Genomic DNA, 25,968 nt, shown 5'->3' on the forward strand with positions numbered 1-25,968 from the left:
AGAGGACTATAACTGAATGCAAGAATATTCCACCAAAAGTAATAAAGCAGCCAGTATAAATAACTTTAAAAAAAGATTAAATATATGTTTTAATCAAAGAGGAAGACAATTTGAACACTTATTATAAATATATAGTAATTTATATGTAATAATAAATTGTACAACAAATAATTTTACCTTATATTTATAATTTATTTCCTCTAATAGAAAAAATACTTGAGTACTTTTACCTTAATTTATGTAAACACCAAAAGTTTATAATTATTCGCAGAAATCTGCTTTCAATCTAAAATTAACGTGTTTATAGTCATTTAAAAAAAAGTATGTTTCAGAAAAAATGTAGAAGTCATTTTTTAACTGTTAAACTGTAGACAATTCATGTGAGAATTGTATTACTATTATTATTATACCACAGAAGTAAAGTAACACAAGACAATAGTATAACATGCAGGGTTGCCATACGTCCCGGAAACCGGGACTGTCACCGGTAGAGAACAGCCCGGTCCTATAAAAATGGGATCGGACCAAATATTTAAGACGATTTGTTTAACCGGATTGCTCTCGCATTACTTCCACTCGGGTTATTTATTTTACTTAGATCGAGTCTATTGTCTACTCAGTTTTCCTATAGTTGCTAATTTAAAATATTACCACTGGCCCATAAATAACTATTTACAATAATTTAAACACATGCAATTGAAATCTTCATTAATATAATTTCATGTTTATGGTTATTTATTGAGTTTTGTTTATTATTTGTTACTTAGGTTAGAGATAGGAGGTAGGAACAGTAATTATTTATTAAATTAAAAAATCATGAAATTGATTAAGAATACCAATTGTTTATTTTATTTTATTAATTAACAATAAACGAACACTGATTATAGTCAGTACTCAAAAGTACCACTCACTAGAAACTCCTAGTCACTTTATTTACTTTTATTATAAAAAAATGTAATATTATACATTTTGTTAGGAAAATGAAACATATGTGTTTTTAGAGTAGTCATGTAGAAATATGAGCGAGTCAACTGTTTCTCCTTTTAGACGGCTTCTGCGCTCTTCAATTATTCTCCCTGCAACACTAAAAACTCGTTCACTGCTTGCACTAGATGCTGATATACAGAGAGTTCGACCAGCTAATCGGGAAAGTAGAGGAAATTTCTCATTTTGACTTTTCCAAAAATTGAGTATGTCGATATCTACATTTTTACCTACAAAACAGGTTAAATAGTTGTCTATTTCTTGTTCATACGACTGTTTTGGTTGTGGTACATCATCTCCCCATTCAGAAAACTGCGATGAATTCAGGGCAGGGTTTTCGATTGATTCAGTCTCAGTATATTCTTCTTTTTGTTCAATTTCTATTTTTAGAAGCTCTAACTTAACATTGTTCATAATTCTTTTCCTTTCACTCTCGTCTGACACCATTTTTAGTTTTTTTAAATTAGGCCATAGAAAACGCGCAACTTCATGTGTTCTGTTTATAATAAATTTTTTCTTAAACATTTCTCTAGCGCGGATTCCTAGTTTTTGAGTTATGGATATAGAATTTAATTCATCCGATGAATTAAACATGTCTTCTTCCAAATTACAGTACTTGTTAATGTGTTTTTCAAGAACAACTTTGTATAAGAGAACTTTGTGTATAGTAGGGTTAATATCTCCTTCCAACTCATCAGAAGCCGTCTTAAATGGTTTGAAAAATTCAGTAATTTGTTTGAGTAAATCGATATCTATATTTTGAAGTCGCCAAAAATCTTCACCATATTCATTAATTATTTCATCCCACTGTTCGTGTATCGATATTATATAGCATTGCCAACCTAGTATTCCACCTAGTTTCCACTTCTTGAATTAACCCTTTAGATAATTTGTTTACCTCTCCAGATGTTTTCATGTATTTTACAAAGCTTTTAGCTCCTGACAGAAGTTTCGTAACGGGCTCCAACAATTTCCTATTTCTTTCATCTTCAGCATCTAAAAACTTAGGTTCAAAAACATGTCTCAATACGGTATTGAGCATATGAGCACAACAATTTAATCTGTTGTATGCTCCTAGTCCACTTGAACTTGTCATGTTTGGTCCTTGGTCCGTTACAAATGTGATTTTTTCCATTAATTCATTAGGAATCTGAGACTTTGTAGATTCAAAGCTTGTTAAAAAAGTAGGTACTAATTGAATTTTTTTATATTTTCTGCCATTTTTTTCTCTGATATTGGCCATTGACCAGTGTGTAGTACATTTTTTTGCAAAATCCAGTTTATATCAATATAATGAACAGTAATAGTGATGTAGTGCCGTTTTTTATATTTATCGGACCACATATCCGTAGTCATAGAACAGCATTTGTCTTGTATAAACGGTACAATATTTTCAAAAAGTGTATTTCTATGATTTTCAGCAATTTTTATTGTGTTTTTGACACAGTAGTCGGATGTGGGATTAAGTCATTTATATCTACATCCCCATATTGACGACCAACTTTTATTAAAAATTGTCCAAGTTCTTTGAAACCAGAACCATCTATTATAGACAGTGGTCTAATGTCCAAACTACAAAACTTTACTGATTGATCTATGCATTCAGATTTTAATTTATCAGGAAAAGTTTTTAATTTTTTAGACACAAAAGAATCCATACTGGCTTGAGCACCGTCTTTGGTATTAACAATTACACATTTATGTCTGCTTAATGTTGATGTACCACTACTATGGTTGTACTTAAACGGCGCTTTACATTTAGTACATGCAACAAAACCCGTAAATATATTTTCATCATTATTATAAACCACATTTTTAAAAACCTCCCAAACGGCACTTGTACCTTTTTTGTCCATTAAAATACATTCTCCACTCAATATTTTTTTTTTTATCCTTATTTTTGTTTCAACTTGATGAAGTATGTCTGCTTCACATTCAGAATTAGATTTCGACTCATCAACTTCCATTTAACTTCCATATTTTAACATCAGAATTGTGTAAATTAAATATTTATAGAACAATTGGAACTAAAATTGTACAAAATGACAAACCTATAATCGTACATAATATTAACTAATATAAAATATTATGTATTACCATTGATAGTACCTATAGGGCATATGCTATACGTTTGTATTTCTACTCACTTAGGTATTCCTATTCTCTCGTTCTCAGATTATATATTATAATTAGAGTAAGGAGTACTAAAAAATCATCAAATAGGCATTCATTTAAAAACAATATGCACTTTAGCACTTGTGCATCAAAAAATTAAAAACATGCAGTAAAAACTTTGAGTATTGTAGGTAGTAGGTACTAGGTGGTATTTTGGTATTTGATTTTTTATGTACCAACAAAATGTTAGTACAAATGAGACAACATGCTTTATTACAACATACGTCTACTCCTCTACTCACTTAAGTATGTGGCTGTGGTGTGAGTAGAGTTAAGATATGACAGATAATATGACATAATAACTAAAATATTACTTAACTATTAGGTACCTACTTATAAAAAACTTTATTAACAATAGTTTTTAGTCAAATTAAATATAACCTATGCAAATAAAACCTATACAAATATTACTAAATTATTAAATCCTTGAATTTTATTTTATCAATGTAGGTAATGCTTAAAATTAAAAGAGTTATTAACTATTAAAAATAGATATATTAATTTTAAACCATGTGGCATGTGCACATTTTACAAAAAGCCAATAACGGATAAAACTTATTGAACTCAGTTCTCAATGTAAAAGTGTAAAATATAAGGTTTATAATCCCAATTAAACTATTATATCTAGTAGCACAAGTAGTTTATTAATTCCTTATAATTTAACATTAACAATAAACATACATATTTTTTTTATAATACAATGTAGGTATCAATTATCCAAATTAGATAGACAGTTCATTAATTATTAAGATATTAAAATATTACTAGGTTATAGACTTGGTTTGAAAAATATAAGTTTAAAAGTGAATTCATAGTTAACTTTAATTTATTAATTATTAATGTGAATATGGTAAGCACTTCTTGAAAAGTGTATCCCATAACTTATCATGGGCTGAACCAAACTTACACATTTTATAATTTTTAATTTAGGTGATAATATATTTCTGTGTATACTGAAAAAGTAAAAAAAAATTTAGAGTACCTAGTACCTACTACTTATTATTGATATGATTAATATTCCATTTGAAATTTTGAAATCTAAAAATATCTAAATGTTTAAATTAACTAAGTTTTTTAAAACATGCTCCAACATTAGGTATTTTTTTATAGAAATTGAATTATTACACACAAAAAATATGTAATAAGAAAAATTTTAAATTATGTCAACTTGATGTAAAATTAAAATTAAATTCTAAATAATTTTTGAATAATATACAATTACCTAATTGTTTTTAATTTCTAACCAATTAAATTAAAAAAAATATAAAATATAAAGATATGTTCACAACCATGCGAACGCAAGTATTTACACGTCTGACACTGCTGAAAATTTGTAAATTATATATTTTCAATTTTGTCTAATAATTGTTGAATACAAAGTATAATCTAATAATATTAATGTATGGTTATCGAACAGAAACAAATAAGATAAACTATAATTAAGTTATTAATATTTAACTAATACTTATTTCCCATATTATGCATATTGCATACACTTACAATTTATACGAGTACTATTATCGAAGTATGAATTAAATCACCGAAATCGTCAAAATTTACGTAATATGTAATAAAAAGCAGACATTTTCCAAAATATGTAAAATAAAATATGTCTTTTTTCATTGCAAATCACGTGAAACGAATTTATCATTTACAATAAAATTATGTATTTACATACAAATCCCAGCCCTACTAATATCTATAACTTGAAATAACAATTTCGTAGTAATTACTAAATTCTTATGCTTACTTTTATGTTCGTGGAATGGATCAATCAAATACAGATACGATGCTTCTCCGACAAACGAGCGAATTAAAATAAAACAATTTTAGACATTCACATTTCACAGTATTATTAATTGTATAATGTATATATATAGTATATTATATTGTGTATCGTATTAGATAGTATGGTTTATTCAACAGTAAACAACGTTTATTTTTACAATTTCCTGCCCGGAGGAAAATAATATTAATAACCGATAATACACGAATAGTGAAATGGCCGTATTTTATAAAGTTATTTCAAGATATACGAATATATTATGCTATTAATAAATAACTAGATATAAATTGAAAAAAAAAATACTATTTTCAACCCAGACCAAAAGAACAAAAGACCGGACCGGACCAAACCAGTGAAAAATATATTTATGATTAATCCAAACCTAATCCATTATATTACTTCCAGGCCCGGAAACGCCTAAACCAAGAATATAAAAGCAAGTGACCGGACCGGACCTAACCCGATCCCGGTCCGGGTTTTTTCCGGTCCGGTCCGGGTTGACCCGGGCCCGGGCTGATCTCTAGTCACCGGTTTTCGACTTTGTGTCCCGGTGTCCCGAAATATGTTTTCGGGACGCCTATATGTACCGGTTTTAGGAAAAATGTTGAGTGTTTAATTTTGACATTTTTTTTTCATATACTAATTGAAATCGAGAGTCAAAATGTTATTGTTAAAGACAACAAATAATTGATAAATCCATAAGCTAAATATAAAATAATATCGGGAATATTCGAGGACAACAAACGAGTCGTGTGCACTGTGCAGTTTACGTTTTATTTTTATATTCGATCAGAGGCAGACTAATGACTTTTATAACAGTAGAATATGTAGTATATTGTATATTAAGCTAGCCATACACGTTCCGGTTTGCCGGAGAGGTCGGACTGTGCAGGCGGACTGCACAGGCATACCGGATCGTGTGTGTGACAAGTTTGCGCAGTTTTCGGGGACTGCACAGGCGGCCGGAAAACAATTGAAAAACGATTCTTTTGGCCTGTACAGTCATGACTGTACAGGCATACCGGATCGTGTGTGCCCGTGTGTTGATATAACCGTCGTTCGACCGGCTGGTTCACTTTTGCGGCATAGTACTTTTGCTGTTTATTTAAGGTTTAGGTTTGTTTTTTTTGTTTGTTGTCAATGTAACTTATTTTACAATTTATTACAAGTTATTTAACATATTTTACTATATTATAATATACATATTTTATTAAATTATATTATATAATATAATAATGAACCGTAGGAATTTGGAAGAATTTATAGATTTATATAAATCATATCCATGTCTGTGGCAAATAAAATCGAAGCTTTACCATGACCGCCCACTAAGGGAAGCGGCTTACAAAGCATTAATCGAAAAATTAAAAGAATTTGAACCAGATGCTAACAAAGATTTAGTTGTGAAGAAAATTAACAATTTAAGAAGCAGTGCCCGAAAAGAAAAAAAAAATATGAAGCTTCTCTCAAGTCAGGAGCTTCTTCTGACGATGTTTATCGGCCTAAATTGTGGTATTATGATATGATGAGCTTTTTAAACGACCAAGATACGCCTCGAGGATCAACATCAAATTTGGACATACAAGATGAAAGCATATCTGAGGTTGGTAAAACAATTAAGGTTATTTTTTTTGAAATATTTAATTAAACAAAATAATATACAAATAAAAAAAAAATACAAATATACAAATATATCGTTTATAATAAATATACTAAATTACGCGATAAACTTATTTTGCCATGGCACGGTGCCTTCATTACAGAAATAATTCATAAAATTTTCTCGCACTTGTTTTGCACTATTTGCAATATTCCCCGAGTTACGACGATGTAAACTGTGCATATTACTATTTTCAACGTTGTATCCAAGCGTAGTTATACTTCCGTTTGCTATGTCTTCTTGGTAAAAACATTTTTGAGGCGCGTATGAAGTAGCAGAATTTACAATGAGAAAGTTATGTAATGCGCATGATGCCATTACAATTTTTTCAATTTTTTTTGGTTCAATATTAATTTGAGTATGGAATACACGAAATCGATTTGCCAATATTCCGAACGCATTTTCCACGATTCGTCGTGCGCGACTTAACCTGTAATTGAATATTTTTTTTTCATAACAATCCAAATGTGATTGTCGAAACGGTTTAAGCATATCAGTTCGTAACGGAAAGGCATCATCGCAAACAAAAACATATGGTAATTTCTTGGAACTTCCCTCAATGTTGTCTGCGCAAGGAATGTTTAATTCTTCATTTAGTAGTTTTTCGAAAAACGTTGTATTCTGAAGAACACCCCCATCAGAAATTCTGCCATTTGTTCCAAAATCTACCAATAGAAATTGATAATTTGCATTTACTAAACCTAAGAGAACCATGCTATGGTGGCCTTTATAATTGAAAAATTCGGATCCACTTCCAGCTGGTGGAACAATATTTATGTGCTTTCCGTCGAGCGCACCAATACAGTGTGGAAAGTTCCAACGTTCCTCGAATAATTGTGCAATGTCTTTCCATTCTTCCTCAGTTGTAGGAAACTGAAAAAAAATTAAATTAAAAATTATATTAAATTAAAATTGTATTTAATTTTAAAATTAAATTTATCTCATTTTTATTTCAGATTGGAATAGATGATAATCTGGAAAATGAAGTAGAAGGAATCGACTCAGTAAATTCGACAGTTGCGCAATCAGATATCGTTAATCCACCAAGGGCAGAAAAATCCAAAAAAAACGATGCAAAGTTGCAAACTGAGGTGTTTCTATCGGTGCGTGATCATTTTAAACGACCGAAAATGGATGAAGATCGGTATGACGTTAGTGCAAAAGGTTTTGCTATGAGAATGAGGGAATTGGAAAAAAGGCAGCGAATCATTGCTGAAAAGTTGATGAATGATATCCTTTTCGAGGGTGAAATGGGTAGCTTGACATTAAACCATAAGTTAACAATAGCAGCAGAAACTACATCAAGCTGTTACTCGCGAAATGATAGTTCAAATTCCAATTTTAGTACAAATTCTAATTTGAGTTCTTTTTCTGAAAATGGTGTCTACGTGTATCAAGAAAATGATGATATTGCTACTAATCAACAACAAACTCAACCAGAAAATGCTGCTCATTATATAACTAATTTTATAAAAACTAAACAATGTATCTACATATTATAGATTTAAATAAATATTAATTTAAAAAAAACTGTGTTTATGTATTTTTTAGATTTTTAGGTTACAGTATGAATTATTTATGAGAATCTTTGTTTTAAATTTTCAATCCTTAGTTATAATAACTGAACATTTTATAATTTTTTAATTACAGTGATTGATAATTTTGATAAATTTTGTGATGACAGACACAAAAAAAAATAAAAAATTTAAAAAAAACATATCATTGTAAAATCAATACATTCTTCGTTCTACTCAGAACTTACCGTTAAATATTCCCTACGTAATACTCGGTACAAAGCATCACAGGTCTCTGGAATAATTTTTCCAAGTGCTTGAGATGAAATGACTGAAGTGTATTTTAAGTCTTCGTAAGTCCTTCCAGTTGCGAGGAACCTTAGGGTAACTGCTAACCTCTCATGCGGAGAAATACTTTTACGCATTACAGTGTCTTGTTTTTGTATTAAAGGCGCAACCATTGACAGTAGATTACGGTAAGTATCCTCGTCCATTCGTAAATAATTTTTGAAATCCAGTGGTTCGAATCTCAATTCATTTAATAAATTGACATGGCTGTAGATTTTTCGTTTTAAGAGCCAATCTTTGGCCCATTTTTCGCGTTTTTTTTGTTTTTTGTTTTTAAGAATTAGAGCTAAGCCTACCAAAGCTATGGCGTCGTCGTCTAGGACTGACATATTGTATGTGAATTTAAAAAAATAATGTGAAAAATATGTTAAAGAATCTGATTGAAAAAACGGCGAAAAAATATAAATATTTTGAACATTCGACGACCCGCAGCTGAGGACTATTTTGGCCGGAAAGCGTGTGACTGCGCAGTCCTGCGTATCCGGCAAATCGTGGCGTGTATGTCGTCATCGGAAATCGGTAAAAACTGTGCAGGTTAAACTGTGCAGTCCGACCTCTCCGGCAAACCGGAACGTGTATGGCTAGCTTTAGTGTAGGTCGTAGCCTAGATTGTTTGTTTTTATTATTTTATTTGTTATTATGGCACCAAAAAGAAAATGTCATTTTCGTGACGAATTTAATATTGTTAAATATTATTAAACAATAAATTTTAAAAAAAGTTTACATTGTTCATATGTTACAGTAATAAAGTGTATAAGTTTTAACACTATAACCTATTGTGTCATTTTTTTAATACATACCCAATGGCTTATATAATTTAATGATATTTTATTTCTAAATGTATTTACTATTTTTCAATCTGTCCCGGTTTTGTTTGATGAAATGATGGCAACCCTAATAACATGTCCAGTTATCTTCTGGTTCAGGATGTAATCATATAAAATAAAATTGTTGAAGTATTTAATTGTAAGTCAATGAATGATATCTTAGCTTCAACAGCATGTGTTTTTCCATACGACAATGAACTCATGATAGCCTATTATAAACACTGTGGCGTTAGTGGAGGAAAAACCGTCTCTCACTAACGACCGACTTTTATTACTCTGTTCAGAAGGTAAGGCAAATAAAGAGACTGAACAACGTGCGTGTGGTTCACGGTAAGGCGTTGAATCGCCGATATATTTATAACAAAATAAAACAATAAAATGATTAAATGTACGGCGACGCGTAAGGTCAGGAGCGGCGTTGCGACTGGGCTGTCGTTCGTGTAGACCGTACTACCGTAGGGAAAAAAACTGTGTTGCGAGCGATTGTTCGAGACGGACCAGAGCGTTGTTAGCCGCCGCCGAAACGCTCGCGAGCGGTGGGGCGCGGTACGCGCGAAATAATTGCACGGGTGAAAATATAATACAATAAAAATGGCTACGGTATAAATGGTACAAGTTTACAATAAATACAAATAAGACACAATAAATACAATCAATACAATGAGCATATAATATACTACAAGCAGTACGGTAGAACCGTGAACGCGGTCAAAACGGGCGCGCTATGCTGGTGATAGAACGGTAAACGGAAAAAAAACCAAAGTAAAAAAATCCAAAAAATAAAAACCACGGAAAAAAAACCATAAAAATAAAAACCAAATTTTTGAATTTTGCTATATTATGTCATATAACATTGTTATAATAATATCTTTCCTCCTCCGGTTAAGTTAAAAAAAAAAAAAAAATAATATCAATTCAATTTAATTTTTAAAATATATTTTTTATTGAATTTGGCATAGTTTTTATTAAAAGGTCGGTAATAAAATAATTTGATCAGTTAAATAAAGTAAAAATAATAAAATTACCAATAAAAATGTGATCAGTCGAATAAGTAAAAATAATAATTTAAAAAAATGTGTATACAAATGTATGTTATCGATACCTTATTGTAAATGAGATAGCAGTTAAAAAGTTTTCAATATCGCGTATACCATTATTATAATCTTCACATAATTGTTTTAATTGGGTTTGTATTTTTTTGTACACCGTTTTTTGTCTTTTCTGTTGTGGTACTCCTAGTTGAATTTGGGATAGCTTTGTTTCATCAGCTGCCACTTCTAACATTATTTTTTCTATAATAGTCCAAATTGTTGCATGTGTTTGTCCTACTAATTTACTAAACCTATGATTCCATCCTTCGGTTGAATTGTTCGTACGTTCTTCATCATTTAAAGTTGAATTGTGTACGTTCCATAAGTTTGGTGGAAAAATAGGGGGGCAGTTTCTTAAGACTATTCTGTTACTTTCATTTATAACTTGCCTGTACTTGCCATTAACGTTTTGCCTCTTCAGGAACAGTGTTTTTTAAATATACCATACCATATTTGACATCTCCAACGGGTAAAAATGCCAAGCCATCCATTTTTCCACAAAATTCGATTAAGTTTTGATCTTCTCTGTATTGTGTCTGCAACCCTAACTCTTGTACTTTCCGATAAGTCGACTGAGTTAAATGGTAGAAACAACCTTGAATGTGTATATCTGGTCGAAGAACATGTGTGATAGCTGTGATAACTGCACGTTCAAAATCAACATGTACTACCACAGGATCAGGAAATAAATGTTGTTCTTCACATTTTTTTAAAAGCGTAGTGAGTATTTTCTCATAAGTTGTCAAAGTTTTATTCTGTAAGAGAATGTATACTGATGTTGTAAAATTTCTATTTATTTCTACACGTGTGACATACAGCTGACTTAAAAGTTTTGGAGCCAAAGCAAAGTTTCCATCCATATACCATTTCGAAGAACTTGCTAAATTGACAAGCCCTTCATGTGTTGCAAACATCACTATCCTTTCATTTGCTTCTTTCCCGTTGTCATCAAGTAACAGAACTTTGTTGTGTGGTTCTCCTGTAGAACACCACTCCCCCTAAACATAAATTAATAAAATTAATAACTGAATGTTTTGATTTTAGAATGATTTGTTTTTATTATTATTTTTTAATAAAATAATTAATATAGATTTTTATATACACCATACAATTTTCAACATATTTTTGTTTTTTTTTTTAGTTTTTTAGTTTTTTATTATAATTATTATAAATGTCAATAAAATGAAACAACATTCCATAAAGTAGTTGATAACTACTTAAGACATGCAAAATAATTATATATATATAATATATTGATAAGTGTAAAGTTATTTTTACTATTTTTTTTTTTAATATTATGTTATATTTATGCTAATAAGGTAATTAGTCAAACATAATATGAATTGGCATTTTATTGATATATTTGTTTATTTTTACCAATAAATTAGTTTTAATAATGTTATAGTAAAATATTATATTTTAAAATATATTTTATGCATAAAATATATATTTAGATATACCTAAACCTAAGCACGGTAATATTACAAACCGTTGAGCAATTACAGCACCGTAATATTTTACACCGTGGCACAGTTAATAAATTTACTTCTTCACTAATGATGCACGGTCAGAAAAACCACCTTGGTTCCGTTTTTGAACCGACAACTGCACCATTAACGCACGGTTAAAATGTTCACAGTAGCACCGTGTACTGACGCTTACACGCGCGGATGATGCACGGTGTTCTCTGTATAAAAGTTCGGTATTCAAATCAACCTTCTGCACTGTGCAGTGAAGAGAATTTGCACCGTGCTTTTAACAATCATTTACTGATGGCAGAGCACGCAATGTGAACTGAATTTGCTACTCGGGCACTGTGTAACAACTAAATAATCTCTATAATAACTAGCCACTAGGTAATACCTACAATAAAATTATGCAGGTGTGCCTGACGTCTGTATAATCTTAACAGTCTAAATAAGTCAAACAACTTTTAGGCCAGTATAAGTACCTTTTGAATCTTAATGATAGTTCTATGCCTCTATTGAGTCTATTGTACCTTTATGACCATGCAATATATACACAAATTATAGCCATACATAGGTATAAAATATAAGATATAAGATATAGAATGTTAATTGAGTGATGTTAACTAAAATTCCCCAACACGGAAATACTACTCCCAAAATATTGCATAACAAAGTTAAGCTGTTTCATATATTTTTAAATTTGAACAATTTAAATATTATTTTTAAATTTAAAAACATATATATTATTTTTAATTATTCAAAATTTACAAATTTGGTTACCAAAGTATTCAACAGATAGAACACCTGGGCAGTTGAATCATTGATCTACATTTTTAATTAGAAAATTAAAACTTATGTCTAATGAAATGTGACATAATAATATCTGGCAAAATATAAAAATTTGGTTTTTATTTTCATGGTTTTTTTTCGCTTGTTTTTCCCCCTGGTCTTTTATTCCTTTGGTTTTTAATTTTTTTGTTTTTTTTTTTTTTGTTTTTTTTCCTTGGTTTTTTTCCGTGATTCGATAGAACCGTATCACCACAACACCTACCAAATCAACTATATTTGTCATATTATTTATTATTTGGCAGTTACTATAAATTAAATTATTAACGAAAAAAGTTTCAAAAACAGAAATTTTACCAAAAATTATATAATATTATTTTGTTTTATCTCTCCTGTAAAATTTGTTTTTGTACTTGCATAATTGGATTCCTTTACTTCTGTAGTAGGTATCAACAAAATAAATAAATGTTAATTAATTTCTAAAAACTGCAAGAATATCACATTTTTACTAAAAATTGAATGATTAAACTTTGCGTAAAACATAACAATAAATGATGCTATAAAATCAGACAATGTTTGCAAAAACATAACCATTTCACAACTTAAAGCTTTGATTTTACCAAATATTAAAATCACAATAATAATAATAAATAGGGCTTGGATCCTGTAAAATTTACTACTATTTATTGTTTTTCAAATTTATTGTCAGTTAACAATATTTACATAGTACTTATTCCATAAATATTTTAGTTGTGTGATAATTGAATCTCAAGTTAGGTTGTATTTATATGAAATTTTTTTCTTTTTAAAATTTACTCAATATACTTAATTCTGTTTTTCAACTTAAAACTTATGTACATATATTCTTAAAGGGAAATTTGAAAAATTGATTGAATTACCCATCATTTATTTTGTTTGATTATGCATATCAAACTTAAAATTGTTTCTATACAAATATGTAATGTATACATGATCTTATTAGATAGCTATAACACTGTAACAAACTATAATATGAATAAAAAGTATAATTTGTAAAACTAAGTCTAAGAAGTTTAATAGTATATACATATTTACTGCAACAACATCCAAGCCCCTAGAAATAAAAATGTAACATAAATATCTGGTACATCTACATTCAATTTTAAACATTTTATATACTTTATTTTTATCCCTTTATGTAATTACAAATATTCAGAAACCTTTATAATCACAAGATTTAAATACATATGTACCTATAATATAAGCTGCAATATTTTAATACAAATTATTTTATACATCTGATATTTTACATCTAATATTACTAAGTTGATAACTATTGTGAACACTTGGAGATATTTTGATTTATAATAAATATTAATATATACATATTATACTTAGGTAGTTTTGACAATAATAAAATTAAAAATGTATGCTTGCCAATACTATTGAAAATACATAAATATTAATTAGACAATAAGATTACTCATAATGTAAAATTTTCTAAAAGGAATTAGTTAAGTAGTTAAAATTGAAAATTAAGAATAATATTAAATTTTGAAAGTTGTTTCAAAGCAAAGTGAAATTCATTAGATAGATTTAGTATTAATATCATTAGATATTCTAACTTTAAACGTATAAAGACATTTTAGTTAACAAAATGTGTTAAATTCTTTCAATAATTGATGACACTACAGAATTATAGAAAAATTCTTGATAAGTAACTAAAATTATGATAATATTATAGTTAAATAATCTTAAGATACATGTATATATTTCTTCACAGTATAGTCATAGAATTTTTTTAAGAAACTACTTTACATTTTTCTACACAATATTATACATAATAATATATTGTATACTTTAACAAACACATAATCAAGAAATTCGCTAGGCTAAACCGGTTTAAATTTCCCCTTAAAATGTAAAGCGGTTTGGTTTTAAGAAATTCACTGAACTAAACCGATTTAAAATATGACACACTGGTTTATTTTTCTTAGACCACCATAACTAGGTGGTTTAAAAACACAAATCCATATTCACCCCCTCCTAATTTTTAATAATTCCCCTAATTATTCTATTATCATAGATGTCTTTTTATCCCTTACGAATTTATATTTTTAGTATCATAGAATTTATAAATATAATTGTTTTTGTGTAAAATTATAATATTTTATATGTTAAATAGTAAATATTAATATAAAATAGTTTTGAAAAGGTAGGTGCGTCTGTGCGTATAAATTTTATTTTTTTTGCGACTACTGAGTACCTATTATATATAGCCTTAACTCATTATGGCAAGTATTTGGAATGATATTGATGAGGACCAGAATATAATGGATAACTACATACAAGGTACCTATAATGTCTTAACTTAAACTATTCATTAGTAATAGCTAGAGCAGAGAACTTGTAGCTCTAAAAAATCACCAAATTCCTATGCAATTAAATATACAAAATATGCATTTTGAAATAAATATTTTTGAACAAAAGATAGGAATTTTTCTTTTAGGTACCTACTATCTTAATGAATATATTTTATTTACATTTGAAGTACAACTTACTATAGTTACAATAAGTATTGAATTATTTGGGTTTATTTTTGTTGTGTATTATAGTACCTAAATTAGTTATTTTGTTTGGTAATATGCACTTTTCCTACTAAAAATACCACATGTGCATATTCATAACTCCTATATGTTTGTTAATTTGCTGTAGGTATATTGTTATAAAATAAAAGAGACTTCAGACTGTCATCTGTATATACAACAATCAATATTCTTCTTAATAGCTCAACATTTTTCTGTTTGCATCATATTTTACTTTTATTTTGCTATAATGAAAATTGCTTCAATTGTTTATTTTGAAGAAACCATTAAAGGTATTTTAGTTTTGAAAAAAGAGCACATTTAGGGTTGATTCACTCTAATGGTAGGTACGGTCACGGTCCTTTGATAGGTACAATATATCTATATTTATATTATACATAGATATATTTTACGTTAGTGTGAATCAACCTTTAGAGTATTAGAATATCATGTATGATTTATTAACTTTAATTTTGGTGGCTTAACTCTTCTTTCTTACTTCCATGTTTCAGAGATGTTTTGTATGTGTATATACATATAATATAATATAATATAATATAATATAATATAATATAACCTGCCCATAAACTATCATTTTTGATTTTAGTATATGAAAACGATGTTATTGACTTTGATATTAGTGCTGCTGGTATTCAAAATGAAGAAACAACAGATTCAAATAAATATAACTAAATACCGCATTCCCAATTTATATTATATATAATATATATGAAAATGATCCATTATTTTTTGTTTTAGTATTGGAAAACGATAATATTTTGGAGTTTGATGTAAATGCTGCTGGAACTCAAGATAAAGAAACCGGGGATTTAAGTAAATATTGTATTTACAATTTATGTTTAAACTTGAGATTATATATGTGTTTTATCTTAGATTTGTGGTCATAAACTGCTACCAAGTTATTAATAATGCTAAGAGGAGCTTGCAATGATAAATTTGAAAAGATTAAAAAAGGGGGAAAAAATTAGAGCAATGGGATGTGATATCAAAAAAAATGAAAACTAAAAATATTAATGTGAGCCCTAAGCAATGCGACGAAAAATGGCGAAGGTTATTGACTCGTTTTCGACAAGTGAGAGATGCATCTAAAAAGTCTGGGAGTGGTGGAATAAAATGGCAATATTATATATTAATGGAAAATGTCATATCACCAACAGCTCTACAAACAATTTCTCCACCACAAAGTAAATATTTTATCTTAAATTACTTTAATCATTTCAATATTATTGTTTATTTACTAATGAAACTTAAATGTATTATATGTACAATTTAAAAATATATACTTTATTCAAATTAGAATTTCTATATATGATTAATAAATATGTATATTTAAAGTATATATATCCTTATATACCTATTTTAATAAATTTGTAGGTTTGTTACATGAATCATCAAAAGGCACCAACAGTTCCGTAGCAACACCAGGGTTAGAATCTCCAATATTACCTTTTTTAACATCTGTATCATCTAAGATTACAGAAACACCAAAATCTTTATTTAAACAAAACTTTCATGAAAAAACACCTACTTGGTTTACCAAATTTGAAAAGTTGAGGAATGAATAGTTAGAAGCAACTAACAACAATGCAAATCAACTTAACATCCGGTTAGCAAAATTCATTATTATATTTATGGTTTTTAACAGATGATTTTCTTCTAAACTTCCTATCATTTGATCTGTTTCATACAATTTATTAGTTGTTATACAGCAATAGGTTTCTTCCATTAACTTCAAAGATAATAATATCTCTGTAGCAAACCAATATTTTTTATAGTAGTTTATCCTGTCATCTATTTGAAAATTCCAACTCCTTAAGCTCTCGACTAACATAACCATACATAACCTACAAAAGAAATTATGGATTTGATACATTTTAAACAACACCTTGCCGAAAATTTAATTATGATTGGTAGTCCTTCAACTCCTACATCAAAACGAAGAGGACGTCCCAGTAGTTCCGATTCAATAAATATAACTCCAACTAGATAACCAAAAAACGTTGATAAAAGACCGCTCGAAGAAGTAAGGAAAGATCAATACGGACACCATCCAGAGTACGATGATCGAAAAGAAGCAATACGGTGCAAGTTTGAAGGTTGTACAGGACGTACACATGTTTATTGTATAAAATGCGGTACCCATTTGTGTTTTACTAAAAAAAGTAATTGTTTTCGTAAATTTCATGAATAAAATTGTGTAGTGTACACATATTTATTTAAAGCCTATTAAATTGACAACATATTAATTTTGTTTCATGCTGCCAAGTAGGCGTTTTTTTGTATTTTTTAGTTAAAATGTTGATTTAATTTTTTTAATTATTAATTATTAATGTTTAGTGTTACACAAATAAGATTTGTTTACGTTTATTTTTTATGCTTGGTGAAATTGTTTTAATATTGTTATCAATAAAATGTTTTTTATCAATAATATATTATATATTTTTTTTTTTAAACGATTTTTTTTTAATAATTTATTACTATGTGTGCACAAGAAAACAATACATGTCTTCGTTTCATAAATTAACGAAATTTTATATTTTTTGAAACACTAAGTTTATCACCTAAATCCCTTTGTACATTTTAATGTGCATAGTGTTTTATGCTAGAAAGTCCAATGCACATTGTAATGTGCACTCAAGTATCTCCATATTGGCCCAATGGACATTATAATGTGCATAGTTGTATTTTTGGTCCAGATGGTCAAAATCTCTTCAAACTTGAAAATAATCTTAATTAGGTATCTTTAATAACATATATAAATCGCAAATTTTTTTTTCTCTACTACAATTAATTCGGGTCTGAAAGGGTTAACTTCTAAGTCTCCTGGTCCTGATGGAATCTCTGGTTAATTTTTAGCTCGTTGTGCTGACTCTATATCCTTTCCAATATATATATTATACTCTAAATCATTAGAAGAAGGTGTCTTCCCGTCAGCCTGGAAGACAAGCTCTATTACACCTGTTTTTAAAAAGGGCGATAAGACAGATTTTATCTCAATTCAAGTAAGTACATTCTTCCGATTTTACACACTATATATATAATATCAACACTGTGCCATCGCACATTTAAACATATAACGGTCGAATTTAAAGTTTTTAAACACCGCGGTTCGACATACATCACGTCACTTAACTTCATTTTGATCTTGAAGATTTAAAACATTGATTTTTTTTAAATTGAAAATAAAGAGAAAAAAAAGTTAGGCAAGTAGGTGTCGATAAATTTTATCAATATTCAAACTATAATGCTTTTTTAAAAAACATTGTGCCTATGTATTTTTATTATTTTTGAACTGCTATTGTAACAATATATCAGGAGCCTTATATTCAATTTTCACGCTTTTTTACTCAACAAATTGTATAATGTTACTAGCTGACCCGTCGCAGCTTCGCCTGTGATAAGCTATTTATTTTGCCTTCAGAAGATGATATTATATAACATTTTTTATTCAAATTTTATATTTTAGTTTAATTGAGTAAGTAAATATAAAAAATGGTTAATGAAAAATATTAATATTAGTAATAAATATATTTGTATTAAAAATGAATACAGATACAAAAAAAAAAAATGCTAATATTGTTGTTGATAAATAATTTTATAAAACTTCTGAGTATAATAAATATATAACGTTTTTTGTTCTATCTCTTGTTGAAATCAAAATCATTAGATGATTCGGGTCCCCAGTTTGAGAAAATAATATTGAAATATAAAAATTATAGAACTCGTACGTACTTATTATTTAGGTATATCGTACCTATATATTAAAAATATTTTGTGTTCGTGCAATGTACCTATTTAGTATTTAGTATTTATATAGTATATATTAATTTTATTAATTAATTTAATCTTTTTATTTATTATATATTTGTTTACAGGTATCAATAATCGGTTGTAGAACCCAAAAAGTTTTATTTTTCGGGATTCAAAATAAATATTGCATAATTTGTCAAAGGTCTTCAAGTATGAAGGACAAAGAAAAACCTGTGCATACATGTTTCCTCAACTGGAAAAAGGCTTCAACTTGCATGGAAGCAGATGGTGTGCTACAAGGATTTTCCAACGGCTTTTTGCAAATGTTCCTGCAAACGAGATGGTTTCATTGCCTCATTGGAGAATACTTTGGGAGCTGCATGTTGGATTGCGATGGAATAAATCCGAACTTTAAATATGTCGTATAGACGTATACAATTGACGGCATTTTCTTTTTGCATCCGAAATTTTTGGAAAATATAATTTTATGAAAATGAAAAAAAAAATTAATAAAACACGTTATTAACCGACTGAATATTACGGGTATAATTACGAAAACTAATACAACATACTCGGGTCAAATCAAACGGTGTACTAAAAGGTTGGTTAATATAGGTTAGGTACCTATAAATTATAATAAAATATAATGTCCACGCCACAAATATTTAATAACACTAGATAGCCGACTTCTTATAGCAGCGATATCAAATATTGTAGTTATAAGTTGGGAAAATGGCCAACTTTTTTTATCAAAGGGCCCATTGTTTACATAGTTCTAATTGATAAAATTGTAATAACGTATTAACGCATTACTGTAAATTGTAAATTTTAATACTGTATTAGAAATTTGGAAATCGTAATATTACAATTTATTTTATTTTAATTAATTTCTTTTTTGAAATTAATTCAAGGAGGTGCATAGATGTTTTGTTGGAAATTTTCTTAATAAAAAAGTAACTGGAAGCGGTATTCATTTCTTTTCGTAAGTAATAATTTAATATCACAAATATAAATATAACAAAAGTTAAAATTACCTATAAATTATGTTTCATATAATTTATTTAACGTATTGTTTTAAATAGATTTCCAAAAGACGATGGCCAAAAGGAATGATGGTTAAAATCTATAAAATTAAAGAATGGTGTACAAACAAAACATAATAGTGTCTGTAGTGACCATTTTACTAAAATTGATTTTAAAATTATTGTGGCAAGTCGTAATCATATATTATTTAATAAGGACGCTGTTCCTACAATTTTTACTGCTAAGTGAACAACAGGAAAAATTAATGTACAACATTATTACATAGGAATTTGTAGCGTCCCAGCATACAGGAGGACAAACGACTGGTGTTGAGGTAGATGGATTGAGTGTAATAAGTATAAGAACTTAATTTGTGATTAATTATTAGATATTTATTTGATTATTATGTAAATAAAACACTTTTACTGCACAAAATTATTTGGTTGCAAAATATTTTAAGTCCGAATAATTAAATTTAGACTGGTGTCTGGCGTGAAGGTGCTTGCACTGACTCTGGTGGCTCACGTCTGAATTGGGTCTAATCGGGGCTCTCCTATATAGTCCAGATAGTCCTACTCCCTGCGTTTCCTCTCCTATCGATAAGATAAGTATGTGTCCATGGCCGAGTCGTGCAAAAGCGTACGCGTGTATTATTCTAATATCGCAGCTTCCCACGTCCATGCAACCGGTTGGTCCACATCCTGGTTATTCGCGATACGTAATCTAAATAACCCGACGACATTAATCATATCTCTAGATACGCCTGTCAATACTACGATTTTATATTTAATATTTCGTATATCTAATTCCAACTATGGTGATATTTTGGAAAGGCTAGGAGTTTGGCCTTCGATATAGCTATTGAGGTCCTACACAATATAATTGGTTGGCGAAATCATACGCCCCAGAGTCACTTATATATATCTACGTGTATATGCGTGTTTAGATGTCTCAGCGGGACGTCATCGTCAGTACATAGTAAATTGCATCAAATGAAAATCCTGTGCACACATGCTATAGATACTAATATACAACTAGTTGATTCAGCAATGTTATTGGAAGATAATTCTATAGATATGCAGCATGAAGACGCTTATATAGTAGAAAAGTCTGAAGTCGCACCGTGTAAGCGACTGAAAAGAAAACTTACTTATGTCTTAGTTGAAACTGAAAATAATATTAGCCCTTCTCGGTCATCATACACGCTGCTAAAAAGAGGAAGACCTATAATCAAAAGTCCAGCTAAACCTCGTAAAACATTAATAAGCAAAGTTAAAACCATACAACAAAAAGTAAGAAGACTAAAAACTAAAATAAAAACTCTTAACGATGTTTTGGAAGAATTCAAAAAAAAAAAGGATTGATCGAAAATGATCCATGTGATCTTATAGAAAATGAATTTGAAGGCGTTCAACTCAAAATGTTGAAAAATGAATTGACTAATAAAAAAAGAAAGGCTACCGGATGTAGATAAAACGATGACATAAAAAAATTTGCTCTTACACTTCATTACTGTTTGCCTTACTGCCTTAGGCAAATACATTTTGTCTGTTAGTACCTACTATAGTCTGTTCAAAATAAGAAACGCCTGCGGCGGCGACCAGTTTTCGTCGCCGGCGGTCAGGTCACGCCCATTATTCTCCAGCTGCTTTCCCCACTCCACCGACCGGGCCCGACTGACCCGACGCTTTCGTACGAAAAATAAATCGCCTCATGACGCAATCAGGAGTATACAATGTATTTTAAATTAAGTGTCTATGCCAGTGGTCTAGGATTGACTAATTACGTCGCTCTTGCCGACGCACCGTGGTGGCATCGTTCGAACGCCGAACTTTTAGTGAAACCACGCCCATGCGCAGTAGCTGGCCGCCGCAGGCGTTTCTTATTTTGAACAGACTATAATATCTAAGTAAGAAACAATCTTGGGTAAAAAACTTTTTAAAAGTATTTGGAATAAATACTCGAATATTCATGAAAAATAGTATTCTGAATGAAGCATTAGAATACTATAAAAATATTTTTTTTTATTTTAGATATTAATAGAATAATAATTGCTTTTGTGAAATTATAGCCAATGTTTAAATATATTGTTTGTAAAATAAAATAATAATATACTTAACTATTACAATTTATGATTTACAATATATAATAATAATTATCTGCTATTATTATATTTTATGAATAACATTATTTATATTATCAAAACATGTTGGTAATTACAAATTTCCAACACCAATTATACGTTTTCTATTGATTATTTTTAATTTTTAAAATTTTTTTTTAACTATTATTTTGTAATACTTTATAGATCAATGTTCAAACTCCCTAATGAAACTGCCTTAAGAAATTGGACTTCAACAGTTAATGTGGAGCCCAGATTTTTCATTGAGGTTTTTGAAGCTTTGAAAACCTTAAAACTTGAAAATAGACATTGCATTTTAGTTTTGGATGCAATGTCCATAAAAAAAAACAAGTAATCTGGGATAAAAAAAGCACATAAGTTTATAGTTTATAGTGATTTTGGTGTACAGCTTAATATTGAAGGGTCAGAAACTGCTGCTACTGAAGCATTAGTGTGTATCCTTGTCGGTCTAACAGGAAAATGGAAAATACCGGTGGGTTATGTTTTCCAGAATCAACTCAATACTATGTGTCAAGCTTAGTTAGTCAAAGCTGTACTTACTTTTGCTCATAACTCTGGTTTGCGCGTATGGGGGGTTAGAACTCGGATGGCACCGAACCTATAACCCAAGAGAGGCGACCGCCTCCCCTTTTTTTCGGTGGGTAGGGTCGTAGGGGTCCATCGGTCCATCCTAACTCCTAACTCCTAAGCTATTAAAATATATGGTTTTTATTTTGTAAACAGGGGTGGTGGTCCGTATAACTTTTTACTTGTCCCCCCCCTTTTAAAATATAGTTCGTGCCACTGAGGGTGGGGGGTAACATTTGATGGAGCAGTTACCAATCTCTCAATATTTAAAATATTTGATTGTGAATTAGGTAACAACGTTGAGAATTGTAAGCCATAGATTAAGCACCCTGTAGATAACTCATAAGTTTTCATTATACCTGACGCTTGTCACATGCTAAAATTAGCTCGGGATACATTAGGAAACACATTGGTACTTGAGTCACCTAGTGGTTTTATTAAGTGGAATTATTTTGAAAACTTACTTCGATTGCAAACCGACTTGGGTTTTAAGTTTGCAAACAACTTAACAGGTGTACACAGTAGATGGGAAAAAAATAAAATGAAGGTTAAAATTGCTGCTCAATTTAAGTTCATCGACAGCCAAATGCTTTACAGTTTTTGTTACATAACAACATGTATGGTTAAAAATGTTGATACTTATGTTTAAATTATTCGAATATTCGAAACTATGATCGGAGTATACAATTTAATCTATTTTATTTATAAACGCTGTGTACATTATATCGAAAAATATGTTTATCGTATAAAATAAATTTCTCCTGGAATTGGAGTTAATAAAGCCATGGCCGCAATTAAGATATTACCTAAATTGGCGTGACCGCTACTGTTATATCTGTTTATCTCAAAAATCGTCATGACCGCAACTAGTATGCAGCCAATTTATCATGCAATGGGTCATTGCACAAAATGATATTAATTTCCCTATTAGTCAACCAATATTTAAGTATAAGGCTCCATTCATTTGGAAAAATGTTTTCCACTGAAATTTAGAATGAAGTTAGTGACAGACAAAAATTAACCAAACAGATACTTTTTATGAACCAATAAAAGGGTTGTTTTATTTTGTTACAACAATCTTTAAGTTTTAAAATGTTTATATGTGTATTATTCCTATGTTATTTAATAACCAGTTTTCATTAGTATGTTGTTTTAGTTTGTTTACTTCTTATATATAATTATGTAAGATGTCCATGTAGTAAGTTTTTAATATTAGTAGTTTTATTTGTTATACTTATATATAATAATTTGTAATGTTCCTATGTTTTAATTACCTACCAAAGTTTCTTTTTTATGTTACGTACCTAGTTGTTTCAAATTTGATTAGGTATTAAATATTAATTGTAAAAATAAATAAAAGGCTTTTCATTGGAATTAATACCTATATTCTAAACTTTTTCTATTATTTTAATTTTCATATGAATATTTAACATAAATAACGACAAATTAAAATACTACTTTGTCATAACAGAAGTACCAGTACCTACATAAAAATAGTCGTTGATTCTTTATTATCAATAATCATCATGTAAACAAGGGGCTCTTTGATAAGAAAAGTCGGCCATTTACTGGACTTCAATATTAGTTTGTAGTCGGCTATCTAGTTGTATTATATATCTGTGGTCCACGCACAATCGCTAAAATAATTAAGATAGTAAATTTGTCAACAATCAAAGATAAGTTACTGTGCATTGCTCAACATAGTACCATTGAGTATAGATAGTATAGAGAGACCATCTATAGCTGAAATATGTGATAGGTACGAGCAAAGGGATAGCAGCCGATACTATAGTACTTCGAGAATACGTCCGAGGCGCCTTGCCAACGTTGGAGATTGGTTGTCGATGATCACTACCATATCGTTGACTTGTACGTTAGGGGCTTCAGTAGCCCATTTGGACCTTCCTTGAAGCGAAGTAAGGTATTCGGTTGACCAACGTCGTCAGATTTATGGGTGACTCGAACGGTACTCGAGGCGGAACAGAGCCAATAGAGGTTGCCCGATTAAAAAATGTCTTGGAGATAAATAATCAAGATCAGCTGGATCGATGGTCAGCGGCGTCAGGGGTCTTGAATTGAGTACGCCTTCGACGCCAGTGAGGAGAGTCGTAAACTCCTCGTATGTGATTACATGGGTGCCCATAGTACGAACTAATAACCGTTTCGCTGACCGGATCGCCGCCTCCCAGAGGCTACCAAAGTGTAGCGCACTGGGGGAGTTAAAATGCCATCGGCAACTTGAGCGCACTTGAGCAATTACATTATGACTGTCCTGGCTGTTGATCAGTAATTTGAACCGTTTATCCACGCCGATGAAATTTGTGCCGTAATCAGAAAATATGTCTGACGGTAGGCCTCGACGCGCGACAAACCGATCAAAAGCGGCGAGGAAAGCTTCAGTTGACAGTTCGGTGACTACTTCCAGATGCACGTCCTTGACAGAGAAACACACAAATACGGCGATGTTAACCTTGTATACTCGACTTTTTCGCAACCGGACTTCGTGCATTTGTATCGGGCCAGCGTAATCAACACCCACTCGTGCGAAAGGCCGGCTTTGCTATACCCATGCGGCCGGTAGGTCTGCCACTATAGGTTGCGGTGGCTTAGCATCAAAACGTACGTAGACCGGACATGCGTGGGTAACACGGTGTAAAATAAATTTAATGGCCACAATCCAGAACTCGCGCGATATGAGGGCTGTCATGGTTCGTGGACCGGCGTGGCATGATATCTTGTGCCTACCTAACCTATCAATGATACATAACATTTATTGTACCTACATATTTAAAATACTGTAAAATTAAATTGTACATAGAGCACCAAAAATGTAATTTGAAAAGAACACGGATATATATTAGAAGAAAAGACGAACTATTAATTTCTCTATGTAAGTATTTAAAAAATAATTTAACGAACTTTGGTAATTCGTTAAGGATTAACTTTTGGATTTATTAGTTTTGTGAATTTCGTCATAGTGATATTCCTAAAATTTTTTGTTGTTACAAATTTTAAATTCATTAATAAATATGCCTGGCGGAAGCTGCAATTTTTCAAAAATAGTCGTTCAAATTGTAAAAAAAAAATGTATATTTCCTACAGATAGAGATTGGTGTAGAAAATAGATTATTAATTCAGGTAAATTAAATACATTTTAATTTGAAAGCATTAAGATGAATGTAGTATAAATAAGTTATTATTTTTATAGGAAACATTGCATTAGATGGTTTATCGCCGAAAAAAATTAAAAATAAGTATCT

The 25,968-nt window shown here is 29.9% G+C and overlaps 2 protein-coding genes and 2 pseudogenes across 2 annotated transcripts; 1 reads left to right on the forward strand and 3 right to left on the reverse strand.

The window, feature by feature from the left end:
* Window positions 1–972: 972 nt before the first annotated feature.
* On the reverse strand, window positions 973–2,227 carry LOC149062440 (uncharacterized). The gene is made up of 2 exons (XM_089215327.1): window positions 1,883–2,227; window positions 973–1,791 (listed from the first exon to the last, which is right to left on the reverse strand). The coding sequence occupies exons 1-2, from the start codon at window positions 2,225–2,227 to the stop codon at window positions 973–975; spliced, it is 1,164 nt and encodes a 387-aa protein (XP_089071453.1).
* A 3,953-nt stretch (window positions 2,228–6,180) lies between these two features.
* Window positions 6,181–8,107, forward strand: LOC149062441 (uncharacterized; annotated as a pseudogene).
* Window positions 8,108–10,386: 2,279 nt separating this feature from the next.
* Window positions 10,387–12,926, reverse strand: LOC149062442 (uncharacterized; annotated as a pseudogene).
* Window positions 12,927–24,656: 11,730 nt separating this feature from the next.
* LOC149062443 (uncharacterized) lies at window positions 24,657–25,217 on the reverse strand. Its single transcript, XM_089215328.1, has one exon. It carries the CDS (start codon window positions 25,215–25,217, stop codon window positions 24,657–24,659), a length of 561 nt encoding a protein of 186 aa, XP_089071454.1.
* Window positions 25,218–25,968: the final 751 nt, after the last annotated feature.

This window comes from Diuraphis noxia, unplaced genomic scaffold, assembly GCF_037042655.1.
Source record: "Diuraphis noxia isolate RWA-SAM2 unplaced genomic scaffold, SU_Dnox_SAM2 contig0001, whole genome shotgun sequence".
NCBI classification, from domain to species: domain Eukaryota; kingdom Metazoa; phylum Arthropoda; class Insecta; order Hemiptera; family Aphididae; genus Diuraphis; species Diuraphis noxia.

Coding starts and splice junctions, on each gene's coding strand:
- LOC149062443 (XM_089215328.1), bottom strand. CDS start 25,217: ATGCACGAAGTCCGGTTGCGAAAAAGTCGAGTATACAAGGTTAACATC.
- LOC149062440 (XM_089215327.1), bottom strand. CDS start 2,227: ATGGCCAATATCAGAGAAAAAAATGGCAGAAAATATAAAAAAATTCAA. Junction 1,792..1,882: donor ACATGAAAACATCTGGAGAG/GTAAACAAATTA, acceptor ATACACGAACAG/TGGGATGAAATAATTAATGA.